The sequence below is a fragment of the Rhinolophus sinicus genome, linkage group LG02 (assembly GCF_036562045.2).
Source record: "Rhinolophus sinicus isolate RSC01 linkage group LG02, ASM3656204v1, whole genome shotgun sequence".
NCBI lineage: Eukaryota > Metazoa > Chordata > Mammalia > Chiroptera > Rhinolophidae > Rhinolophus > Rhinolophus sinicus.
The window spans coordinates 150,684,456-150,709,251 of NC_133752.1; the positions used below are offsets into that span (position 1 = coordinate 150,684,456).

Genomic DNA, 24,796 nt, shown 5'->3' on the forward strand with positions numbered 1-24,796 from the left:
TCTTCCCAGACAATCTTATATTTCTGGTTCTGGCACAAGGACAAGAGCTAAGTCTGTCTAATAGACAGGTTATTGAAGGACTTTGTTCTTTGGGACAAAAGTAAAAATTCCATCACTGTGATCCACCAAGGGTTTTGGGCAATCTCATAGGTCCGATGAGTGGACTAGTATTAAATAATGGGTGATGGCTGATGCATGCTTCTCTGTTTGTTCATTCAGCTGATGGACCTGCAGCCTCTGAGGATTCAGGCGCCACTGAGCCAGACCTTCCCAACCCACATGTGGCGGAGGTCTCTGTGCCCAGTTCTGGGGGTCCCAGGCTTCAGGAGCCTCCCCAGGACTACAGGTAACTAGTTGGAGAAACTGAGAGTATAAGGGCACATGAGGATTTGACTTGAGAATCTTGGGCTTAAAGGAGGAATATTTAAGAAAATGAGTGTTTGGGAAGCATAGGCATATTAAATCATGGGGTAATCAGGGGTGCCTGTGGGCAGGGCCCCGGTGTGGTACTGATGCTTGTGTATGTCCACAGTGGGGGTCCAGCACGGCGTTGTGCTCTCTGTAACTGCGGGGAGCCTAGTCTGCATGGGCAGCGGGAGCTACGGCGCTTTGAGTTGCCATTTGACTGGCCCCGGTGTCCAGTGGTGTCCCCTGGGGGAAATCCAGGGCCCAATGAGGCAGCGCTGTCCAGTGAGGACCTGTCACAGATTGGTTTCCCTGAGGGCCTGACACCTGCCCAGCTAGGAGAACCTGGAGGTAAGTATTGGGGAGGTGGGTAACTGACCTGGGCAGGAAAGGAGGTAGGGGCTGGTGGTCCTGAGCCAATGATCACCTTTTTGTTAATTCTTCCCTTTCTGTTTACCTCTTTCCTCCTACACAGGGTCCTGCTGGGCTCACCATTGGTGTGCTGCATGGTCGGCCGGCGTATGGGGGCAGGAGGGCCCAGAGCTATGTGGTGTGGACAAGGCCATCTTCTCAGGGATCTCACAGGTGGAACTGGGGCTAGGGGATTGCATAGGCAAAGGGCTGGTGGGCTTCTTAGAGTCAGGGTAGAATGAGGAGGGCAGTGGGCCTCTGGGGTAGAGCTGGTACCTGACCTGTTGCTCTAGAGTGAGCACACTGGCACTGAGGCTTTGTCTCTACCCTGGCAGCGCTGCTCCCACTGCACCAGGCTCGGTGCCTCCATTCCTTGCCGCTCGCCCGGATGTCCACGGCTTTACCACTTCCCCTGTGCGACTGCCAGCGGTTCCTTCTTATCCATGAAAACACTGCAACTGCTATGCCCGGAGCATAGTGAGGGTGCCGCACATCTGGGTGAGAAGTCCTGCACTTTGGACATCGGGCCATGAGGGGCAAAGTGTGCCTAGGGTTTTTGTACTCTGCAGAGCACTCATTGAAGTCTAATTTTATACTGCCAGTCTGCTCCACTAAAATAGGTGTGAACTTTGAGAGGGCAGGGGTTTGCCTGTCTTGTTTACCATAGTGTCTGCAATGTCTAGAACAATGCCTGGCCTATATTAGGCAGACACTCAGTAACTATTTGTTATTTGTTCATTCTGGTCCATGGACTGCCTGTTATGTAGACAGCTCTATGCTAACTCCTGCAACGAGTCCATAGCTGACCTGTATTCTCTGTCCCTTCCTACTGCAGAGGAGGCTCGTTGTGCAGTATGTGAGGGTCCAGGGGAATTATGTGACCTGTTCTTCTGTACCAGCTGTGGGCATCACTATCATGGGGCCTGCCTGGACACTGCTCTGACTGCCCGAAAGCGTGCTGGCTGGCAGTGCCCTGAATGCAAAGTGTGCCAAGCCTGCAGGTAAGAATGGGAGGGCAAGAGTGAAGCCTTAGGTGAAGTACAGGTTAGGGTTGAAAATGAGGGCAGGGAGGACCCTGTTATGTGCCCTGTGCCCATGCAGGAAACCTGGGAATGACTCTAAGATGTTGGTCTGTGAGACATGTGACAAAGGATACCATACCTTCTGCCTAAAACCACCTATGGAGGAACTGCCTGCTCACTCTTGGAAATGCAAGGTGAGTGTCCTTGATCCTGCCTAACTCTCCCTAATTCTGCCTCCTACAACATCCAGAGTTTCTCTGCTGTGACAAGTCCCTTGCTCCCCTCCAATCTCTGCTGTCTGACCAATGTCTGTTTTGCCTTCTCCCTTCCCTTAGGCATGCCGAGTATGCCGGGCCTGTGGGGCAGGCTCAGCAGAGCTGAATCCCAACTCTGAGTGGTTTGAGAACTACTCGCTCTGTTATCGTTGTCACAAAGCCCAGAGAGAACAGCCTATCAGTTCTGTTGCTGAGCAGCATCCTGCTGTCTGTATCAGGTACGTGGTGTGGACCAGAAGAGATTGGGCTGCGGGATCGGAACTACTGAGATTGGCAGGGGCCATGTTAAAGTAAGCTGACTTTGAGAGGAGAGCCTTAAGGTGGGCTGTATAATCCATAGCATTTATGCCTTGCCCCATTGCGCTCTCTAGGAGTTGATAGCTAATGTGAGCCACGGTGCCTGCTCCCTTGTACCCTCTGCAGATTCTCACCCCCAGAGCCTGGCGATCCCCCCACTGATGAACCCGATGCTCTGTACGTTGCATGCCAAAGGCAGCCAAAGGGTGGGCACGCGACCTCTATGCAACCCAAGGAACCGGGGCCCCTGCAATGTGAAGCCAAACCACTAGGTGAGTAGGGTTTGAGGGTCCCTGAAAGTAAACCCCTTCTATTCTGCGGGAAGGGACAGCTTCTGCTTTGCCCCAGACCGTGTACTTCCTGTGGAGTGGAGTTGAGCTAGGTAGGAGCATAGTGTGTTATGTCTGCAGGGAGAGCAGGGGCCCAACTTGAGCCCCAGTTGGAGGCCCCCCTAAATGAGGAGATGCCACTGCTGCCCCCACCTGAGGAGTCGCCCCTGTCCCCACCACCTGAGGAATCACCCACATCCCCACCGCCTGAGGCATCGCGTCTGTCCCCACCGCCTGAGGAATCACCCCTCTCTCCACCGCCTGAGGAGTCGCCTCTGTCTCCCCCACCTGAGTCATCACCTTTTTCTCCACTGGAGTCACCCTTCTCTCCACCGGAGGAGTCACCCCCATCTCCCCCACTTGAGACACCCCTTTCCCCACCGCCTGAAGCATCACCCCTGTCCCCACCATTTGAGGAGTCTCCCCTGTCCCCCCCACCTGAGGAGTTGCCCACTTCCCCACCACCTGAAGCATCTCGCCTGTCTCCACCACCTGAGGAGTCACCCATGTCCCCTCCACCTGAGGAGTCACCCATGTCTCCACCACCCGAGGCATCTCGTCTGTTCCCACCATTTGAAGAATCACCCCTGTCTCCTCCCCCAGAGGAGTCTCCCCTGTCCCCACCACCTGAGGCATCACGCCTTTCCCCACCACCTGAGGACTCACCCATGTCCCCACCACCTGAAGACTCACCGATGTCTCCCCCGCCTGAGGTATCACGCCTATCCCCCCTGCCTGAGGTGTCACGCCTGGCCCCACCATCTGAGGAATCTCCCCTGTCCCCACCACCTGAGGAATCTCCTACGTCCCCTCCACCTGAGGCTTCACGCCTTTCCCCACCACCTGAGGACTCACCCACATCCCCACCACCTGAAGACTCACCTACTTCCCCGCCACCGGAGAATTTGCTCATGTCCCTACCCCTGGAGGAATCACCCCTGTCGCCACTGCCTGAGGAGCCGAGACTCTGCCCCCAGCCTGAGGAACCGCGCCTGTCCCCTATGCCTGAGGAGCCACACCTGTCCCCTCGGCCTGAGGAGCCACGCCTGTCCCCTGCACCTGAGGAGCTGCTTCTGTCCCCCCGGCCTGAGGAGCCATGCCTATCCCCCGCACCTGAGGAGCTGCGCCTGCCCCCCCTGTCTGAGGAACCACGCCTGTCCCCCATGCCTGAGGAGCCGCAGCCTTCTCCCGTGCCTGAGAAGCTGCCCCTGTCCCCCCGGCCTGAGGAGCTGCATCTGTCACCCCGGCCTGAGGAGCTGCGTCTGTCCCCCCGGCCTGAGGAGTTGCGCCTCTCCCCTCGGCCTGAGGAACCGCACCTGTCCCCCCAGCCTGAGGAATCGCACCTGCCTTCCCAGCCTGCGGAGTCGTGCCTGTCCCCTCAACCTAAAGAGCCCTCTGAGGAGCCAGGCCTATGCCCTGCACCCGAGGAATTGCCCTTGTTCCTCCCACCTGGGAAGCCACCCTTATCCCCCTTGCTTGGAGAACGGGCCCTGTCTGAGCCTGGGGAACCACCTCTGTCCCCTCTGCCTGAAGAGCTGCCGTTATCTCCATCTGGGGAGCCATCCTTATCACCTCAGCTGATGCCACCAGGTAAGGGGATGTTAGTACCCCCTTACTCTGGGACAGTCTTAATTCTATATGGTACATCTAATCTAAGCCTCTCGTTTTCTCTTTCTCTCCAGATCCTCTTCCTCCTCCGCTCTCACCCATTATCACAGCTGTGGCCCCACCGGCTCTGTCTCCTTTGGGGGAGTTAGAGTACCCCTTTGGTGCCAAAGGGGACAGTGACCCTGAGTCGCCATTGGCTGCCCCCATCCTAGAGACACCCATCAGCCCTCCACCGGAAGCTAACTGCACTGACCCTGAGCCTGTACCCCCTATGATCCTTCCCCCATCTCCAGGCTCCCCAATGGGGCCTGCCTCTCCTATCCTGATGGAGCCCCTTCCCCCTCAGTGTTCCCCACTCCTCCCGGATTCCCTGCCTCCCCAGAACTCCCCTCCTTCCCAGTGCTCTCCTCCTACTCTGCCACTGTCCGTTCCTTCTCCACTGAGTCCCATGGAGAAGGCAGTGGAGGTCTCGGATGAGGCTGAACCACCTGAGATGGAGACTGAGAAAGTCCCTGAACCTGAGTGCCCAGCCTTAGAGCCCAGCCCTACTAGCCCTCTCCCCTCCCCCATGGGGAACCTTTCTTGCCCTGCACCCAGCCCTGCCCCAGCCCTGGATGACTTCTCTGGCATAGGGGAAGACACAGCTCCTCTGGATGGGACTGACACTCCTGGTTCCCAGCCAGAGGCTGGACAGACCCCTGGCAGTTTGGCCAGTGAACTTAAGGGTTCCCCTGTGCTCCTGGACCCCGAGGAGCTGGCCCCTGTGACCCCTATGGAGGTCTATGTCCCCGAATGCAAGCAGGCAGGGCAGGGCTCACCCTGTGAAGAGCAAGAGGACCCATGTGCACCAGTGGCCCCTACCCCACCCACTCTCATCAAATCTGACATCGTTAATGAGATCTCCAATCTGAGCCAGGGCGATGCCAGTGCCAGTTTTCCTGGCTCAGAGCCCCTGCTGGACTCTCCCGACCCCGAGGGGGGCGGCTCCTTGTCTATGGAGTTGGGGGTATCTACAGATGTTAGTCCAGCCCGAGATGAAGGCTCCTTGCGGCTCTGTACTGACTCTCTGCCAGAGACTGATGACTCGCTGTTGTGTGATGCTGGGACAGCTGTCAGTGGAGGCAAAGCCGAGGGGGACAAGGGGAGGCGGCGAAGCTCCCCTGCTCGTTCCCGCATCAAACAGGTGAGGGGCTATCCAGCCACTAGATGTGGTCAGTGTCATGTCAACTGTCAGACGTGTAGTCCAGTGTCACTGACACCTTCCCACTTGGCTTGTTGAATCCTAGATGCTCAGAGATGCTTTAATCCATTCTCTTATTTTATTAAGGAGAATGTTGATAATGTAGAGGGAGAAGTGACTTGCCCAGTTTCATGGTTACCCTGTAATATAACAGAATCGGGACTAGAAACGCAGTTCTTTCACGCTAGTATTTTTTTGTCATTGTATCATGTTGACCTCTCTTCTTGGGAAAAGAGCCACCTACCTGTTGCTCTCTGAGCTGGCTTTCCCTCTGCCCTACCTGGGACTCGTTAACTGTCGTGCTCTGTCCATTTGTCTCTTCACTCCAAGTCTGTAGACCCAACATACTAGCCCTTGATTTGCCCCTATAATCATCCCCTTCCGTCACTCAGGGTCGCAGCAGTAGTTTCCCAGGAAGACGCCGGCCACGTGGAGGAGCACATGGAGGACGTGGGAGAGGACGGGCCCGGCTAAAATCAACCACTTCTTCCATTGAGACTCTGGTAGTAAGGAGAGGCCTCCCGTCCCCCAAACACGCTTCAGCTGGCCCCTTCAATCCTGCCAGTCCCCTGCACGCTCACCTGCCTGCCTGCCTGCTAGCCTAGGGCCTGTCCGGCTGTCCATGCTCCTTCTGCCCACTTGGCGCCCCCGGCTTCTCTGAAATCTCTGCTGTGGGGCTGAGGCCCAGTTTGGGAGCTGGGGTGTTCTTTCTGCTTCTTAGTCCTGGCTCCTGGCTTTCATCTTACCCAGGGGTGCACACCTCCTTCCCCCAACACCAAAGGGGAAAGCAGCTTAGTTGGGGCAGATTTAGCTGCCTCACTTCCCACAACTCTCTGCCTATAAGGTTGCTGATATCGATAGCTCTCCCAGCAAGGAGGAAGAAGACGATGATGACGACACCATGCAAAATACTGTGGTTCTCTTCTCCAACACAGACAAGTTTGTCCTAATGCAGGTACCATACTTGACTGGTGTAGTCCTACCCATAGCAGTAAGACCTGGCAGACTGATGATGGGTGCGTGTGTTTTGGTGTGAGGGTAGATGTAGAAAACCAAGGACCTAACTTCTGGGGACCCTAGCTAATTAGGAAACAGTGAATCAGAATCACATTAATTTGTCCATCCCTCAAATTTCTCTTGAGTGTTTCCTCTGAGCTTGGCACTGAGCTAGGAGCTAAGGATAGAGGAGTGAACAAAGACAGAAATGCTTGCTCTGTTGAAGCTTATAGTCTAGGGAGCTTATGTACGTTCTCGCTTGAATAATCTCAAAGCTGACAGAATACTGTCAGATACATTACTCTCTCAGCCTGACCAGTATTCATTCCTCTTGTCTTCCTTTCATTTCTCCTTGCCTTTACCCATGTCAGTCTATTTCAATTCAAAGTACCTGATCAGATAAACAAGCCTAGGAAGGAACAGGGTCCCATGATGGCTCACAGTGTTCTCATGGGTTTTTGTGATGGGTTTTTGGTTCCCTGACTCCTTCCCTCAGGTTAGAGTTGTAGTCATTTGCCAGGATCGAGTGGGATGAACAGACCTAGTTGGACATTGGGGTTTCTGTGTGTTTCCCCAGGACATGTGTGTGGTATGCGGCAGCTTTGGCCGGGGGGCAGAGGGCCACCTCCTTGCCTGTTCCCAGTGTTCACAGTGCTATCACCCTTACTGTGTCAACAGCAAGGTGAGTTGGGCCCCAGAGGACAGGGCTGGGGCATGGGGTCCCTTTTTTCTTATCCTAGGCCCCTGTCCTGGCCACACGGCTTAAAGTGGCCACTGGTCATGGAAGTCATTTATCAGTCACCAGTGGTTATCAAACTCATCTTGGGGAAAAGTACTTTGGGAATGGTGGCAGTCCTTCTAGTTTCTTGGTGGTAGACCATGATTTGCTGGTGTAATTCAATCTATCATAGAAACTATGAGAACTTTACTAGTAGAAAACATGATATAGCCTGGGGATAACATGTAAAATCAAAATCATAAGCAAATGTCTACAAACAGAGAGTGTTTTTGACCCAAGCATGATCAGTCATTTTGGGGTTTTCATTAATGTTACTTTAGAACTTGGCCACTGCTAACATTCACTAACTTGCAGCATGCTGTAGCCGGTTTTAAATGTTCAAGGAAAATTGGGAGAAATACAACCTAATTCTATCCACAGTTTGTCCGGGGACTTGGCTAGTGAAAGATTGCCATTGCACTCATGTAATGAGGCAGTGGCTGGGTGAGGCTGTTCTCTGTACAGCAGAGATCCCTGGGAACCTAAGTTTAGAAGCTCTTCTTGGGGTGAGGGTGCTCTCCATAGCCTCCCTGTGCTCACATGGATGTCTGGCCTGAGCATGGGGGTCTTCCAGCCCCACCCATAGAAGTCTCACCCTCCCCTAAGAAGTCCGCCCTCCCCTCTGCATCCTGCCCTGAGGAGTTGCCATTTGTTACCCCAGATCACCAAGGTGATGCTGCTAAAGGGATGGCGTTGTGTGGAGTGCATCGTCTGTGAGGTGTGCGGCCAGGCCTCGGACCCTTCACGCCTGTTGCTCTGTGACGACTGTGACATTAGCTACCACACATACTGCCTGGACCCTCCACTGCTCACAGTGCCCAAGGGCGGCTGGAAGTGCAAGTGGTAAGGAAACCCAGGATCTTCAGAGGGGCCTGGGCCTGAGATGTCAGAGTGGATGTGATGTTGAACGTATGACCCAGGCTGTGTTCAGAAAGCCAGGCTGGTTGCTCGGTTCTCAGTGAGGACACCTCTGGATGCCTTGGGTTGGTTAGGTGCTGAGGGTCTGTCTTTCTGCCCCCATCAGGTGTGTGTCTTGTATGCAGTGTGGGGCCGCATCCCCTGGCTTCCACTGTGAATGGCAGAATAGTTACACACACTGTGGGCCCTGCGCCAGCCTGGTGACCTGCCCTATCTGTCATGCCCCATACGTGGAAGAGGACCTACTAATCCAGTGCCGCCACTGTGAACGGTGAGGGTGCCCCTTTCTCCTTGTATTGGCTCCCTCTTCTCTGTTCTCAGCTTTGCATTATCTGGGTTTATCTCTTCCTGTCTCCCTTTTCCCAGGTGGATGCATGCCGGCTGCGAGAGCCTCTTCACAGAGGATGATGTAGAGCAGGCAGCTGATGAAGGCTTTGACTGTATCTCCTGCCAGCCTTACGTGGTAAAGCCTGCTGGTGAGTACCAGGTGCTGAGGACGAGTCCGGACTGGGGTGCCTTGCTTTGGGACAGGGCTTTAAGCTGCCTTGGTTTGTCCTTCTCTCCACAGCGCCTATTGCACCTCCAGAGTTGCTGCCTATGAAGGTGAAAGAGCCAGGTGAGTCACAGAAATTCGGAATGCCAAAGCCAGAGGAGAACTTAGACACTGTCTAGTCCAGCTCTAAGCTTCTAACTTTATCTCTTCATGTGATGAGGAGGATACTAAGACCCAGGGAGATTGAGTAGCCTGCCTAAGGTCACTCAACAGGTTAGTGAGAAAGTTGTGCCTATAACCAAGGCCTCTAGTTTCCCAGGCAGAGTTCCTTCCATCAGGCAACATGGCCTGTGTACTGCCATCATCTCTTCCAGAGAGCACAGGACACCGCTGTGTTTCCTCAGTGAAGGGCTCGGTTCATCTCCTCCATGATGGGGGCAGTGCTCCTGGAACCTGAGGCACTGTGGGCTGGCATTCAGCAAGTAGTAGCCCTCCTTGCCCAAGACTCCTAGAGAACATATTTGGTGAACATAGGGTTAATCATGCACAGTCAGGCTTCTGCAGTAACAGTCTCTGAATCCCCCTGGATCACTGATGGAGAGCTCAGGTCTCAGCTAGTGCCCGGTAGTGGCCTGTTCTCCACCCCTCAGGCCCCAGGCTGGGCTTTGTCTGGTCTGTCTCTCTCTCACTGCTTTTGTTCCAGCTGGGGACTTAGGCTGAAACTTGTGGAGTTCTGGTTTCCATGGGATTTCCATCCAGGGGTCACATGTTCTTCACCTTTGTGCAGAGCCCCAGTACTTTCGCTTCGAGGGTGTGTGGCTGACAGAAACTGGCATGGCCGTGCTGCGTAACCTGACCATGTCGCCCCTGCACAAGCGGCGTCAGCGGCGAGGACGGCTTGGCCTCCCAGGCGAGGCTGGGCTGGAGGGTTCTGAGCCCTCAGATACCCTTGGCCCTGATGACAAGAAGGATGGGGACCTGGACACCGATGAGCTGCTCAAGGGTGAAGGTCAGGCTGGGGCATCTCAGGGATTCCCCAAAGTACTGGGAGTGTACCTGTGAGAGTTGGAAGTTGGGTGAGAGCAGGGTTGCCATCCTCAAGCCGCTGTTGGTCTTGTCCAAATGGCTCTGGCCAGGCATTCGGCTCTCTGTTCTTGAGTGGCAGGAGGACAAGGTTAAAAGGGCCCATGCTTCTGCTCTGCCTCCATCTTCTCTGTCCCCATATGCAGGTGGGGTGGAGCACATGGAGTGCGAAATTAAACTGGAGGGCCCTGTCAGCCCCGATGTGGAGCCTGGCAAGGAGGAGACTGAGGAGAGCAAAAAACGCAAACGCAAACCCTATCGGCCTGGTGAGGCCCTGGAATGGGTGGGGGGGTGGGGGGGAGGCGGCTCACGAGGTTCCCAGCAGCTTCTCAGCCTCAGCTCTGCCTCTTCATAGGCATTGGTGGTTTCATGGTGCGACAGCGGAAATCCCACACACGTGTGAAAAGGGGGCCTGCTGCACAGGCGGAGGTGTTGAGTGGGGATGGGCAGCCCGACGAGGGTGAGACGGGTGAGGGCTCCAGTGGGGCCTGGGAGAAGGTGGGGATCACAGGGCTTAAAGGGCACTGCCAGAGAGGTCCGGCGGGAAGGTTCACTCAAAGGGCTGAGAGGGTGGTGGGCCCAGTTGGTGTTGGGGGAGGGAGTTGGCAGAAAGTGTCCCCAGGCCAAGTTAGGAGCAGTGTGCTCAGTGTCCCCAGAGAAGATAATACCTCCCATTCTGTCCCCAGTCATGCCTGCTGACCTGCCTGCAGAGGGCCCTGTGGACCAGAGCTTAGCAGATGGGGATGAGAAAAAGAAGCAGCAGCAGCAGCAGCGGCGAGGGCGCAAGAAGAGCAAACTAGAGGACATGTTCCCTGCTTACCTGCAGGTGGGCCTTAGGTTCCAAAGGGTGAAGGGGGTGTCTGCCCTGCGGGCCATGAAGAAGCTTATTTCTCCCTGTCTCCTCCCACAGGAAGCCTTCTTTGGGAAGGAGCTACTGGACCTGAGCCGGAAGGCCCTTTTTGCAGTTGGGGTGGGCCGGCCAAGCCTTGCACTAGGAACCCCAAAAGCCAAGGGGGATGGAGGCTCAGATAGGAAGGAGCTCCCCACCTCACAGAAAGGTTAGTCATGTTGGGGTGAGGTGGTCTGAAGGGACCCAGCTTTCCTCTGAGCATAGGAGCTGGTAAGCGAATTTGGTGGGGAGTGGGCTAGTCTCCAAGAGTTGAAGGGGGGCCGAGGGCCCTGGCCTGTTGAGCTGGGGACTCATTCTGGGCATCAGATGTAGGGCGTCTCTGATTGATGTGGTGACTGTTGCTCGTAGGAGATGATGGTCCAGATGTTGCAGATGAAGAGTCCCATGGCCCTGAGGGCAAGGCTGATACACCAGGTGAGGGCTGTTGGGAGGATTGCATCCTACCTTGGTTTTGCCTCTGTCAACTTATTCTGCCCCTGGCACGGTCAGTGTTGGGGGCTGGAAACTGTTCCATGCCTTCTGTGGTTCGGGGTGGCCAGTGTGGTTCTTCCATCCTGGCCCTGGCTGATGGGTTTCTCCTGGCCATTGCAGGACCTGAGGATGGGGGCGTAAAGGCATCCCCAGTGCCCAGTGACCCCGAGAAGCCAGGCACCCCGGGAGAAGGGATGCTTAGCTCTGACTTAGACAGGATTCCCACAGAAGGTGAGGCTGTAACCCACACTCTTTATGTATAAGGATCCTCTGTGGGAGAAGGCGAATGTTCTGCCTGTGGGACTCTCATCTGTACAGTTTCTCTGGTGGGGAGTCCTGGGCACCTTCCCCAGCTATGACTGTTGGTAGATCTGTGGTGTCCCCTCAACGCCCCAGTGTGCCTCAGTAGCATCCTCCATCACTCCCCACAGAATTGCCCAAGATGGAATCCAAGGACCTGCAGCAGCTCTTCAAGGATGTTCTGGGTTCTGAACGAGAACAGCATCTGGGTTGTGGAACCCCTGGCTTAGACGGCAGCCGTACACCCCTGCAGAGGCCCTTTCTTCAAGGTGATATGGGTGGGAGTGGTTTGAAGACTGGGTGGGCAAGTATGGCCAAGCTGGCCCCCTGGATGGACCACTTGCTCCCTTTCCCTGATCCTGTGCTTCTTGTAGGTGGACTCCCTTTGGGCAATCTCCCCTCCAGCAGCCCTTTGGACTCTTACCCGGGCCTCTGCCAGTCCCCATTCCTGGATTCTAGGTTGGTATTTATGCTTAAACTTCATGGGCTGTCCCCATTGTCCCTTCTCTCTAGCTGGGTCCATGTTGAGGGAGGGAACTCCTGGGTGCTGCCGTAGCAACACTTTCCCTGCTCCTCTCCACTCCCTTGTTAATGGACCTCCTCTGGCCTGGGGCCACTGGGCACTTTGTCTGTGGTGGGCTGTGGTATCCCTGCCCCCTGTGACTCTCTGCCCCTGCGCCCCAGGGAGCGCGGGGGCTTCTTTAGCCCGGAACCCGGTGAGCCAGACAGTCCCTGGACAGGCTCGGGGGGCACCACGCCCTCCACCCCTACCACTCCCACCACGGAGGGTGAGGGCGATGGGCTCTCCTATAACCAACGGAGTCTTCAGCGCTGGGAGAAGGACGAGGAGTTGGGCCAGCTCTCCACCATCTCACCTGTGCTCTATGCCAACATGAACTTTCCCAATCTCAAGCAAGATTACCCAGGTACCTATGGGAGGACGGCAAGGGAGACGACAGCCTGGTAATATGGCAGGTGCAGGGGTTACCTGCCACGTCTCCTAACACAATTCCTCTGCTCTCCAGACTGGTCTAGCCGTTGCAAACAAATCATGAAGCTCTGGAGAAAAGTTCCAGCCGCTGACAAAGCTCCCTACCTGGTGAGACAGAAGGAAGCCTGGGTCAGCATGGGAACTGAGAGGGGGACAGTGTTTTGGGGAAATTCACCTTAGTTCTCTCCCTTCCACTCCTAAAGCAAATGGGCCAGAAGGGATCAGCTTTTGGGTAGGGAGTGTGAGTGATGTGAGAGATGGGGGCTGGGCAGGAGACTGAGCCCTAGACTTAAGGCTGTGTGTCCTCTATTCCTCAGCAAAAGGCCAAAGATAACCGGGCGGCTCACCGCATCAACAAGGTGCAAAAGGTGAGTGGGGGCCAAGCTGGGCTGCTTTGCTCAGGTCTGTAGTGGGTGGCCTCTCTGAGGGTAGGGGGATATAGGGCCTGCCCACAGCAGCCTGATTGCTCTGTGCCTGGTCTCCTCCCGTAGCAGGCCGAGAGCCAGATCAACAAGCAGACCAAGGTGGGCGACATGGCCCGTAAGACTGACCGACCGGCCCTACATCTCCGCATTCCCCCCCAGCCAGGGGCAATGGGCAGTCCGCCCCCTGCTGCCGCCCCCACCATTTTCATTGGCAGCCCCACTACCCCCGCCGGCTTGTCTACCTCTGCGGATGGGTTCCTGAAGCCGCCGGCGGGCACAGTGCCCGGCCCCGACTCACCCGGTGAGCTCTTCCTCAAGCTCCCACCCCAGGTGCCCGCCCAAGTGCCTTCACAGGACCCCTTTGGACTGGCCCCCGCCTACGCTCTGGAGCCCCGCTTCCCCACGGCACCACCAACCTATCCTCCCTATCCTAGTCCGACTGGGGCCCCCGCGCAGCCCCCGACGCTGGGCGCCTCGTCTCGACCTGGGACTAGCCAGCCAGGGGAATTCCACACTACTACCCCACCTGGCACCCCTAGACACCAGCCCTCCACACCTGACCCCTTCGTCAAACCCCGCTGCCCCTCATTGGACAACCTGGCTGTGCCTGAGAGCCCAGGGGTAGGGAATGGCAAGGCTTCTGAGCCCCTGCTGTCACCCCCGCCTTTTGGGGAGTCTCGGAAGGCCCTGGAGGTGAAGAAGGAAGAGCTTGGGGCATCCTCTCCTAGCTATGGGCCCCCAAACCTGGGCTTTGTTGACTCACCCTCCTCAGGCCCCCACCTGGGCAGCTTGGAGTTAAAGGCACCTGATGTCTTCAAAGCCCCCTTGACCCCTCGGGCATCTCAGGTAGAGCCCCAGAGCCCGGGCTTGGGCCTAAGGCCCCAGGAGCCACCCCCTGCCCAGGCTTTGGCCGCTTCTCCCCCTAGTCACTCAGATATCTTTCGTCCTGGGCCCTACCCTGACCCCTATGCCCAGCCCCCATTGACCCCTCGGCCCCAGCCCCCACCTCCTGAGAGCTGCTGTGCCCTGCCCCCTCGCTCACTGCCCTCCGACTCTTTCTCCCGAGTGCCTGCCAGTCCCCAGTCCCAGTCCAGCTCCCAGTCCCCATTGACACCCCGTCCTCTGTCTGCTGAGGCTTTCTGCCCATCTCCTGTTACTCCTCGCTTCCAGTCCCCTGACCCTTATTCCCGCCCACCGTCTCGTCCTCAGTCCCGTGACCCATTTGCCCCATTGCATAAGCCACCCCGACCCCAGCCCACTGAAGTTGCCTTCAAGGCTGGGCCTCTAGCCCACACTCCACTGGGGGCTGGAGGCTTCCCAGCAGCCCTGCCCTCAGGGCCAGCAGGTGAGCTCCATGCCAAGGTCCCAAGTGGGCAGCCCCCCAATTTCGCCCGGTCCCCTGGGACAGGTGCATTTGTGGGCACCCCCTCTCCCATGCGTTTCACTTTCCCTCAGGCGGTAGGGGAACCTTCTTCCCTAAAGCCTCCTGTCCCTCAGCCTGGTCTCCCTCCACCCCATGGGATCAACAGCCATTTTGGGCCCAGCCCTACTTTGGGCAAGCCTCAAAGCACAAACTACGCAGTGTCCACAGGGAACTTCCACCCATCGGGCAGCCCCCTGGGACCCAGCAGTGGGTCCACAGGAGAGGGCTATGGGCTGTCCCCGCTACGCCCCCCGTCAGTCCTCCCACCACCTGCACCCGATGGATCCCTCCCCTACCCACCCCATGGAGCCTCACAGCGGGCTGGCATCACCTCTCCAGTCGATAAGCGAGAAGACCCAGGGGCTGGAATGGCCAGCTCTTTGGCGGCACCTGAACTTCCAGGTACCCAGGACCCAGGCATCTCCAACCTTAGCCAGACAGAGCTGGAGAAACAACGACAGGTGAGTCAACATCATGTAGCTGAGCCCCCATATCTCCACTGTCCCTGTGCCAGCCCTGTGATTGGAGTGGGATGGACTTACCCCTCTTCTCTGTTCTCTGCACAGCGCCAACGACTGCGGGAGCTGCTGATTCGGCAGCAGATCCAGCGCAACACGCTGCGGCAAGAGAAGGAAACAGCTGCGGCAGCTGCAGGAGCAGTGGGGCCCCCGGGCAGCTGGGGTGCTGAGCCCAGCAGCCCTGCTTTTGAGCAGCTGAGTCGAGGCCAGACCCCCTTCTCTGGGACCCAGGTAAGTAGAGTGGCAAAGGTTTGGTGGGCCCAGGACACTAAAGGTGACCCCACATTCATCCCTCTCTCTCTTACTCTCTCTCTCAGGATAAGAACAGCCTTGTGGGGCTGCCCCCAAACAAGCTCGGTGGCCCCATCTTGGGGCCAGGAGCTTTCCCCAGTGATGACCGACTCTCCCGGCCACCTCCACCAGCCACCCCTTCCTCTATGGACGTGAATAGCCGGTGAGGCTCCAGGGGTTCCCTGGGGGTTCCCTGTCGTGTGCTGCCTCTAATTTACCTGTCTCTCTGATCCTTCTTCAGGATCACTTACTCTTCTCCCCATTCCTTCCCCCTTGCTGATTTAATTCCACCCTTCCCCACTACCCTAGGTCCGTGTTCTAGTTCTTCTTCATCCTGAAGTCATCTTACTAACTACTGCATATTCTTCCAGGCAACTGGTGGGAGGCTCCCAAGCCTTCTATCAGCGAGCACCCTATCCTGGGTCCCTGCCCTTACAGCAGCAGCAGCAGCAGCAGCAGCAGCAACAACACCTGTGGCAGCAGCAGCAGCAACAGCAGCAACAGCAGCAGCAGCAGGCAACATCAGCAGCTTCCATGAGACTTGCCATGTCTACTCGCTTTCCGTCAACTCCTGGGCCTGAACTTGGCCGCCAAGCTCTAGGTTCCCCCTTGGCAGGACTTCCTACTCGCCTGCCTGGCCCTGGGGAGCCAGTGCCTAGTCCAGCTGGTCCTGCCCAGTTCATTGAGTTGCGGCACAATATACAGAAAGGACTAGGACCTGGAGGGGTTCCATTTCCTGGTCAAGGCCACCCTCAGAGACCCCGTTTTTACCCTGTAAGTGAGGACTCCCACCGACTGGCTCCTGAAGGGCTTCGTGGCCTAGCAGTATCAGGCCTCCCCCCTCAGAAACCCTCAGCCCTACCTGCACCTGAACTGAACAACAGCCTCCATCCAACACCCCATACCAAGGGTCCCACCCTGCCCACTGGCTTGGAGCTGGTCAGCCGACCCCCCTCAAGCACTGAGCTTGGCCGCCCCCCTCCCCTGGCCCTGGAAGCTGGGAAGTTACCCTGTGAGGACCCTGAGCTGGACGATGACTTTGATGCCCACAAGGCCCTAGAGGATGATGAGGAGCTTGCTCACTTGGGCCTGGGTGTGGATGTGGCCAAAGGAGACGATGAGCTGGGCACCCTGGAAAACCTGGAGACCAATGACCCCCACCTGGATGACCTGCTCAACGGGGATGAGTTTGACCTACTAGCCTATACTGACCCTGAGCTGGACACTGGGGACAAGAAGGACATCTTCAATGAGCACCTGAGGCTGGTGGAGTCAGCCAATGAAAAGGCTGAGCGGGAGGCTCTGCTGCGGGGGGTGGAGCCAGGACCCCTGGGTCCTGAGGAGCGCCCTCCCCCTGCTGCTGATGCCTCTGAGCCCCGACTGGCCCCGGTGCTCCCTGAGGTGAAGCCCAAGATGGAGGAGGCTGGACGCCACCCTTCTCCTTGCCAGTTCACTATCACCACCCCCAAGGTAGAGCCAGCACCTGCTGCCACTTCCATAGGCCTGGGGCTAAAGCCGGGACAGAGTGTGATGGGCAGCCGGGACACCCGGATCGGCACAGGAGCCTTTTCCGGCAGTGGGCACACAGCTGAGAAGGGCCCCTTTGGGGCCACAGGAGGACCACCTGCTCACCTGCTGACTCCCAGCCCACTGAGTGGCCCGGGAGGGTCCTCCCTGCTGGAAAAGTTTGAGCTAGAGAGTGGGGCCCTGACATTGCCCGGTGGACATGCCGCACCTGGGGATGAGCTGGACAAGATGGAGAGCTCACTGGTAGCCAGTGAGTTACCCCTGCTCATCGAGGACCTGTTGGAACATGAGAAAAAGGAGCTACAGAAGAAGCAGCAACTTTCAGCACAGCTGCAGCCTGCCCAGCAGCAGCAGCAGCAGCAGCAGCAACAGCACTCTCTACTGTCCACATCAGGCCCTGCCCAAGCCATGTCTTTGCCACATGAGGGTTCTTCCAGTTTGGCTGGGCCCCAGCAACAGCTTGCCCTGGGACTTGGAGGTTCCCGACAGCCAGGCTTGGCCCAGTCACTGATTCCCACCCAGCCACCAGCACATGCCCTCCAGCAGCGCCTGGCCCCATCCATGGCCATGGCGTCCAACCAAGGGCATATGCTAAGTGGTCAGCATGGGGGGCAGGCAAGTTTGGTGCCCCAGCAGAGCCCACAAGCAGTGCTGGCACAGAAGCCCATGGGTACTATGCCACCATCCCTGTGTATGAAACCCCAGCAGCTGGCAATGCAGCAGCAGCTGGCTAACAGCTTCTTCCCTGATACAGGTAACAACAGCTGGGGGCACTGGCTTAGTTACTCAGGGGTGATCACTGTCTCCACCAAGTGGGCACTGAGGCTGCAGACCTAAGATAATCCACAGATAAGGGAGATGGGACACAAAACTTTGACTAAATACCAGACTAGTGATATAGACAGAAGCGTAGCTTTTAAGAAAGGAGGAACAGTGCCTGGCATATAGCAGGCATTCACATGTTTGAGTGAATGAATGGGGTACATGCATGAAGCCTGATTAGCAAAGGCTTTAGAGCCATGTTGAGACTGAAAGATTAGGATTTGGAGAAAAGTGGTGCAAGAGAAAGCACTCCAGGTAGGTGAAAAGACTTGTGGCAGGAAAGCCAGTGAGGGGATATTTGGAGACGGTGAGTGAAGTGGTTATGCCAGAGTAGAATTTGTGTAGAGAGAATTAAGCAGGCATAACCATAATTTTGGAGTGGTAAGAAGGGCGGGGGGCCGGGGGGGCAAAAAAAAGGGGGGGCCAATTGAAGATCTCAAATTATAATAGCATTTATTGAGTAATTACTATTTGCCACGCAGTGTGCTGAGTGCTTTACATTCCTTGTGTATTCATCACAACAAACTCATTAAACAGGTACTATTATCTTCAACTGCAGAAAAGGAAACTGAGGCATGGAGGTTAAGTAACTTGCCCACGGTCACACAACTAACAGAGCTAGAGTTTGAACCTTGGCCCTCTGATCCTCTTAACTGTGTTAGTGCCTCAAAATACCAGGAAGGGGAGTTTGGTTAGTCCTTTAGAAAGTGGGGAGTTAAGTTTTCTGAGCAGTGGAGAAATACACAATGCAGGAGTTTAGGAAGATTGAAGTTTTTGGTGATTGCGTATTTCTCCTTTCTATTCAGCACTCTGGACAGGCAGGAGAGTGGGCTGTGGGTGGTGCATGTTGGGCCCAAAACAGCTTTGGCACAGGGCCCACATCTTGTGTTCTTGGGCTGCACGATTTGTTCGAAGAACACTATTTTTGAAGAATGCTTTCTAGGTGGTAAAGTATATAGTTAACCCTTGAACAATGTAGGGTTAGGGGTGCTGACCCCCCCACACAGTCAAAAATCTACATAGAACTTTTGATTCCTCAAAAAACTTAACCACTAATAGCCTATTTTTTTTTTTTTTTTAATACTTTATTGGGGAAGGGGAACAGGACTTTATTTGGGGAACAGTGTGTACTTCCAGGACATTTTTCCAAGTCAAGTTGTTGTCCTTTCAGTCTTAGTTGTGGAGGGCGCAGCTCAGCTCCAGGTCCAGTTTCTGTTGCTAGTTGCAGGGGGTGCAGCCCACCATCACTTGCGGGAGTCAAACCAGCAACCTTGTGGTTGAGAGGACGCGCTCCAACCAACTGAGCCATCTGGGAGCTCAGTGGCAGCTCAGCTCAAGGTGCCATGTTCAATCTTTAGTTGCAGGGGGCGCTGCCCACCATCCCTTGCGGGACTCGAGGAGTTGAACTGGCAGCCTTGTGGTTGAGAGCCCACTGGTCTATGTGGGAATCGAACCGGCAGCCTTCGGACTTAGGAGCATCGAGCTCTAACTGCCTGAGCCACCGGGCCAGCCCCTAATAGTCTATTGTTGACTGGAAACCTTACTGATAACACAAACAGTTGATTAACATATATATTTTTTGTTTGTTTTACATGCTGTATTCTTACAATAAAGTAAGCTAGAGAAAAAATTATTAAAGTCATCAGGAAGAGAAAATACATTTACAGTATTTATTGGGGGAAAAATCTGCGTATAAGTAGACCCATGCAATTCAAACCGTGTTGTTCAAGGGTCAACTGTACTTTTGTTATATGTAATCCTCTCAGTAGCTCCATGAGGTAGGCAGAGTAGGGAGTCATGATCTCTATCAAAAAGAGGAGTAAGCTGAGGCTCAGAGAGGTGAAATAACATTGATGTATTGGCTCAACAGATATTTACTAAGTACCTTTTCCTAGCACTGTGCAAGTAAAAACAGGGCTACATGACCTGTGAATAATAGAGCAGAGTCACCCAGGCTACCTGGCTCCCAGTCCACTGGTCTTTACATTATGCCATGCCATTGTTTTGGTTGGCTTGGTAGAGGTCAAGGTGTTGGAAGGAACAGCAGACAGAGAATGGAGCAGTAATCCAAATACCCAGCTCACTTGGCTCTTCCCTCTCCAGACCTGGACAAATTTGCTGCAGAAGATATCATTGATCCCATTGCAAAGGCCAAGATGGTGGCTTTGAAAGGCATCAAGAAAGTGATGGCTCAGGGCAGCATTGGAGTGGCACCTGGTATGAACAGGTAAGACTTGGGGGATGGGGTATTGGTTGGCCCTTTCCTGTCTCAGTCCTCTCCCCTCCCTAATCCCCCTTCTTACTTGTTTCACCTCTTTGCTTTTCACCTTTCCCATCACCAACACATCCTCTTTGCTTTGGCGGACTCTAGGCAACAAGTGTCCTTGCTAGCCCAGAGGCTCTCAGGGGGGCCCGGCAGTGATCTGCAGAACCATGTGGCAGCTGGGAGTGGCCAGGTAAGTGGTGAGGTGTTGCATGCCATGGGGCCACCCTCAGTGCCTGGTATGGAACAATGACCCTTTATCAGTCTCTCTCGTCACAGGAGCGGAGTGCTGGTGACCCCTCCCAGCCTCGTCCCAATCCACCCACTTTTGCCCAGGGAGTAATCAGTGAGTATGGGGATGGGAAGGAGTGTACAAGAAAGTGACTTGGGGCACGTGGAGGTAGAGGATCGGGATCACCATTTTGCAGGTCCTGACACCCGGCTTCCTTCCCCAGATGAGGCTGACCAGCGGCAGTATGAGGAGTGGCTGTTCCATACCCAACAGCTCCTGCAGATGCAGCTGAAGGTGCTAGAAGAGCAGATTGGTGTGCACCGAAAGTCCCGGAAGGCTCTGTGCGCCAAGCAGCGTACTGCCAAAAAAGCTGGCCGGGAGTTCCCAGAGGCTGATGCTGAGAAGCTCAAGCTGGTTACAGAGCAGCAGAGCAAGATCCAGAAACAGCTGGATCAGGTGGGAAAAGCAGGCGTCAGCCTAGCAACCAGGAGCCCGGGAAGAGGGATGGCATGGGTGGGCTAGCTCGAGGCTGAGGTCCCTGACTTTGCCCCGTTAGGTCCGGAAGCAACAGAAGGAGCACACGAATCTCATGGCAGAATATCGGAATAAGCAACAGCAGCAGCAGCAGCAGCAGCAGCAGCAACAACAGCAGCAGCAGCAGCACCACTCAGCCGTGCTGGCCCTTAGCCCTTCCCAGAGTCCCCGACTGCTCACCAAGCTCCCTGGTCAGCTGCTCCCTAGCCATGGGCTGCAGCCACCACAGGGGCCTCCTGGTGGGCAAGCTGCAGGTCTTCGCCTGCCTCCGGGGGGCATGGCACTACCTGGACAGCCTGGTGGCCCCTTCCTCAACACGACTTTGGCCCAACAGCAACAACCACAACATTCTGGTGGGGGTGGGGCCCTGGCTGGCCCCTCAGGAGGCTTTTTCCCCGGCAATCTTGCTCTTCGAGGCCTGGGACCTGATTCGAGGCTATTACAGGAAAGGCAGCTGCAGTTACAGCAGCAACGCATGCAACTCGCCCAGAAACTGCAACAGCAGCAGCAGCAGCACCTCCTAGGACAGGTGGCAATCCAGCAGCAGCAGCAGCCGGGCCCAGGGGTACAGGCCAGCCAAGCTCTGGGTCCCAAGCCCCAGGGACTTCTGCCTCCCAGCAGCCATCAGGGCCTCTTGGTCCAACAGCTATCCCCACAACCACCCCAGGGGCCCCAGGGCATGCTGGGCCCTGCCCAGGTGGCAGTGTTGCAGCAGCAGCAACAGCACCCCGGGGCTTTGGGTCCCCAGGGCCCTCACAGACAGGTGCTTCTGACCCAGTCCCGGGTACCAAGTTCACCTCAGCTGGCGCAGCAGAGTCAGGGCCTTATGGGACACCGGCTGGTCACAGCCCAGCAGCAGCAGCAGCACCAACAGCAGGGATCCATGGCAGGGCTTTCTCACCTTCAGCAGGGTATGATGCCACATAGTGGGCAGCCCAAACTGAGCGCTCAGCCAATGGCCTCCTTACAGCAACAGCAGCTACAACAGCAGCAGCAGCAGCTGCAACAGCAGCAGCAGCTGCAACAGCAGCAGCAGCAACTGCAACAGCAGCAGCAGCTGCAACAGCAGCAACAGCAGTTACAACAGCAGCAACAACAGCAACAGCTTCAGCAACAGCAGCAGCTACAACAGCAACAACAGCAGCAGCTACAACAGCAACAACAGCTACAGCAGCAGCAGCAGCAACAACAGCAGCTTCAGCAACAGCAACAACAGCAGCTTCAGCAGCAACAACAACAGCAGCTTCAGCAACAGCAACAACAGCAGCTTCAGCAACAGCAACAACAGCAGCAGCAGCAACAACCATTTCAACAGCAGCAGCAGATGGGCCTCTTAAACCAGAATCGAACTTTACTGTCTCCTCAGCAACAGCAGCAGCAGGTGACACTTGGTCCTGGTATGCCAGCCAAGCCTTTGCAACACTTTTCTAGCCCTGGAACACTGGGCCCAACCCTCCTCCTAACGGGCAAGGAACAAAGCATTGTAGAGACGACGGCTCTTCCTCCAGAGTCCACCGAGGGGTCCGCCACACATCAGGGGGGGCCAGTAGCAATAGGGACTGGACCTGAGGCAGTGGCCACTGAACCAGGGGAGGTAAAGCCCTCTCTCTCCGGGGACTCACAACTCCTGCTTGTCCAACCCCAGGCCCCCCCTCAGCCCAACTCTGTGCCGCTGCAGCCACCACTGAGGCTCCCAGGACAACAGCAGCAGCAAGTTAACTTGCTGCACACGGCAGGTGTGGGAGGTCATGGGCCACCAGGCAGTGGGTCATCTGAGGCCTCTTCTGTGCCCCACCTGCTGGCCCAATCCTCTATTTCCTTAGGGGAGCAGCCGGGGCCTATAACTCAGAACCTTCTGGGCTCCCAACAGCCCCTTGGACTAGAGCGGCCCATGCAAAATAACGCAGGGCCACAGCCTGCCAAACCGGGGTCTGTCCCCCAATCTGGACAGGGCCTGCCCGGGGCTGGAGTCATGCCTACCGTGGGTCAGCTTCGAGCACAGCTGCAGGGAGTCCTGGCCAAAAACCCTCAGCTGCGGCACTTGAGCCCTCAGCAGCAGCAGCAGCTCCAGGCCCTCCTCATGCAGAGGCAGCTCCAGCAGAGTCAGGCAGTACGCCAGACTCCACCGTACCAGGAGTCTGGGAGCCAGCCCTCTCCCCTCCAAGGCCTCCTAGGCCGCCAGCCCCAACTGGGGAGCTTCCCTGGATCCCAGACAGGCCCCCTCCAGGAGCTAGGGGTAGGGATTCGACCTCAGGGCCCACCCCGGCTCCCTGTGCCCCAAGGAGCCTTACCCCCAGGACCAGCCCTTGGCCCTGTGCATCCCACACCGCCACCATCCAGCCCCCACGAGCCAAAGAAACCTTCCTCACAATTACCTTCCCCCAGCTCCCAGCTCCCCTCTGAGGCCCAGGTCACCCCCACCCAGCAAGGGACCCCAAAACCCCAAGGGCCACCCTTGGAGCTGCCTTCTGGGAGGGTCTCACCTGCTGCTGCCCAGCTTGCGGACTCCTTCTTTAGCAAGGGGCTGGGAACTTGGGAACCCCCACACAATCTAGTGGAAGCCCAGAAGCCAGAGCAGAGCGGCCTGGTACCTGGGCATCTGGAGCAGGTGAACGGGCAGGTGGTGCCCGAGCCACCCCATCTCAGCATCAAGCAAGAACCTCGGGAAGAGCCGTGTGCCCTGGGAGCCCAGGTGGTGAAGAGGGAGGCCAATGGGGAGCCAATAGGGGCACCAGGTACCAGCAACCACCTCCTGCAGGCAGGCCCCCGCTCAGAAGCTGGGCATCTGCTCTTACAGAAGCTTCTACGGGCAAAGAATGTGCAACTCAGCACAGGGCGGGGGCCCGAGGGGCTGCGAGCGGAGATCAACGGGCACATTGACAGCAAGTTGGCTGGGTTGGAGCAGAAACTACAGGGTACCCCCAGCAACAAGGAGGTGAGTACTCCAGCTAGAGGAGGGCCTGGAGCCCTGGGCAGGTTGAGCAGGTGTGGGTCAAACATAAGAGGTGAGGGCTCTGAGAACACCAGCCTTCACTGTGGGTTTATTTGGCTTAGGATACAGCAGCCAGGAAGGCTTTGACGCCGAAGCCCAAGCGGGTACAGAAGGCATGCGACAGGTTGGTGAGCTCCCGAAAGAAGCCGCGGAAGGAGGACGGGGTCAGGGCCAACGAGGCCTTGCTGAAACAGCTAAAACAGGTGACCCCCGGGAGCCACTCCCCTGGTCCCATCCCAGGATAGGGGGTACCCTGGCCCCCAGCTGTGCAGCGGCAGAGACGTAGGAGCTGCAGTTTTCCAACCTTGTCATCTTGCCCCTCTTAGGAGCTGTCCCTCCTGCCCTTAACGGAGCCTACCATCACCGCCAATTTTAGCCTCTTCGCTCCCTTTGGCAGTGGCTGCCCAATCAATGGGCAGTGCCAACTGAGGGGGGCCTTTGGAAGTGGGGCGCTGGCCACTGGCCCTGACTACTATTCCCAGCTGCTTACCAAGGTCAGAAAAATGGCGATACCTTTTGGGGATGATGAGCTTCGGGCGGTAGAGGTGGGAGTGGGAGACTTGAGGAAGTTGCGGATATAGTGTGGGGCCAGGGGATTATGTCCGTCTCCCTATGCCATCTTGCATACGACACCCCACCCCACCCCCAGAATAACCCGAGTAACCCGCCGACACCACCCTCGTCGCTGCCCCCCACCCCACCCCCATCGGTGCAGCAGAAGATGGTGAATGGCGTCACTCCATCTGAAGAGCTGGGGGATCACCCCAAGGATGGCACTTCTGCCCGAGATACCGAGGGGACGCTGAGGGGTAAGTCGAGCAGAGTGGGCCTCCTTCCCTAGTAGGATTTGGTGGCTGGGTTCCATGCCAGTCAGTGTGCCCTGTAATACAGTTTGAGATAGGAGTGGTTGCAGATTGCCCCGTGTGTATACACAGCTGGTACCTGAGATAGGAAGGCCGCTTCAGGACTGATTTATTGGCGGCAAGAGCAAAGGCAACAGGGAAGGTGGATGACAGGGAGTATGTTCATGAAACTTGTTTATAAAGAACAGCCAGCCTTGGTGGGTACGAAACCATGGTCAGATCTGGATTTGAATCCTGGCTCCGGTGTTCATTTAAATGTGTTATACTTTAGCCCAGTAACTTGATTGACTTGTGTGAGCCTGAGTTTTTTCACTGTAAAATAGGTATTATAATACTTGCTTAGTGCAGTTGTTAAAAGATCATAAACAAAGAATGTACA

General features: G+C 56.3%; 1 protein-coding gene across 8 annotated transcripts in view; it reads left to right on the forward strand.

The window, feature by feature from the left end:
* Positions 1–24,796, forward strand: part of KMT2D (lysine methyltransferase 2D) — a 40,649-nt gene that overhangs the window by 6,101 nt on the left and 9,752 nt on the right. For 2 of the 8 annotated variants that reach the window (XM_074325745.1, XM_074325752.1), the window contains exons 3-43: positions 220–346; positions 533–756; positions 881–990; positions 1,152–1,314; positions 1,652–1,817; positions 1,918–2,032; positions 2,174–2,331; positions 2,537–2,682; positions 2,821–4,329; positions 4,422–5,530; positions 5,980–6,093; positions 6,432–6,542; positions 7,161–7,265; positions 8,023–8,204; positions 8,386–8,550; positions 8,646–8,755; positions 8,848–8,895; positions 9,560–9,781; positions 10,002–10,121; positions 10,211–10,324; positions 10,542–10,681; positions 10,766–10,913; positions 11,114–11,179; positions 11,357–11,467; positions 11,668–11,805; positions 11,911–11,995; positions 12,221–12,462; positions 12,562–12,635; positions 12,845–12,895; positions 13,019–14,836; positions 14,942–15,124; positions 15,211–15,347; positions 15,556–17,465; positions 19,637–19,760; positions 19,905–19,989; positions 20,076–20,142; positions 20,252–20,484; positions 20,585–23,497; positions 23,617–23,757; positions 23,881–24,048; positions 24,204–24,363. In XM_074325745.1, coding sequence (XP_074181846.1) covers positions 220–346; positions 533–756; positions 881–990; positions 1,152–1,314; positions 1,652–1,817; positions 1,918–2,032; positions 2,174–2,331; positions 2,537–2,682; positions 2,821–4,329; positions 4,422–5,530; positions 5,980–6,093; positions 6,432–6,542; positions 7,161–7,265; positions 8,023–8,204; positions 8,386–8,550; positions 8,646–8,755; positions 8,848–8,895; positions 9,560–9,781; positions 10,002–10,121; positions 10,211–10,324; positions 10,542–10,681; positions 10,766–10,913; positions 11,114–11,179; positions 11,357–11,467; positions 11,668–11,805; positions 11,911–11,995; positions 12,221–12,462; positions 12,562–12,635; positions 12,845–12,895; positions 13,019–14,836; positions 14,942–15,124; positions 15,211–15,347; positions 15,556–17,465; positions 19,637–19,760; positions 19,905–19,989; positions 20,076–20,142; positions 20,252–20,484; positions 20,585–23,497; positions 23,617–23,757; positions 23,881–24,048; positions 24,204–24,363 — 14,112 coding nt within the window. The remainder of the gene's footprint in view (positions 1–219; positions 347–532; positions 757–880; positions 991–1,151; positions 1,315–1,651; positions 1,818–1,917; positions 2,033–2,173; positions 2,332–2,536; positions 2,683–2,820; positions 4,330–4,421; positions 5,531–5,979; positions 6,094–6,431; positions 6,543–7,160; positions 7,266–8,022; positions 8,205–8,385; positions 8,551–8,645; positions 8,756–8,847; positions 8,896–9,559; positions 9,782–10,001; positions 10,122–10,210; positions 10,325–10,541; positions 10,682–10,765; positions 10,914–11,113; positions 11,180–11,356; positions 11,468–11,667; positions 11,806–11,910; positions 11,996–12,220; positions 12,463–12,561; positions 12,636–12,844; positions 12,896–13,018; positions 14,837–14,941; positions 15,125–15,210; positions 15,348–15,555; positions 17,466–19,636; positions 19,761–19,904; positions 19,990–20,075; positions 20,143–20,251; positions 20,485–20,584; positions 23,498–23,616; positions 23,758–23,880; positions 24,049–24,203; positions 24,364–24,796) is intronic. The other 6 variants (XM_074325747.1, XM_074325751.1, XM_074325750.1 and 3 more) reach the window with 6 other exon arrangements.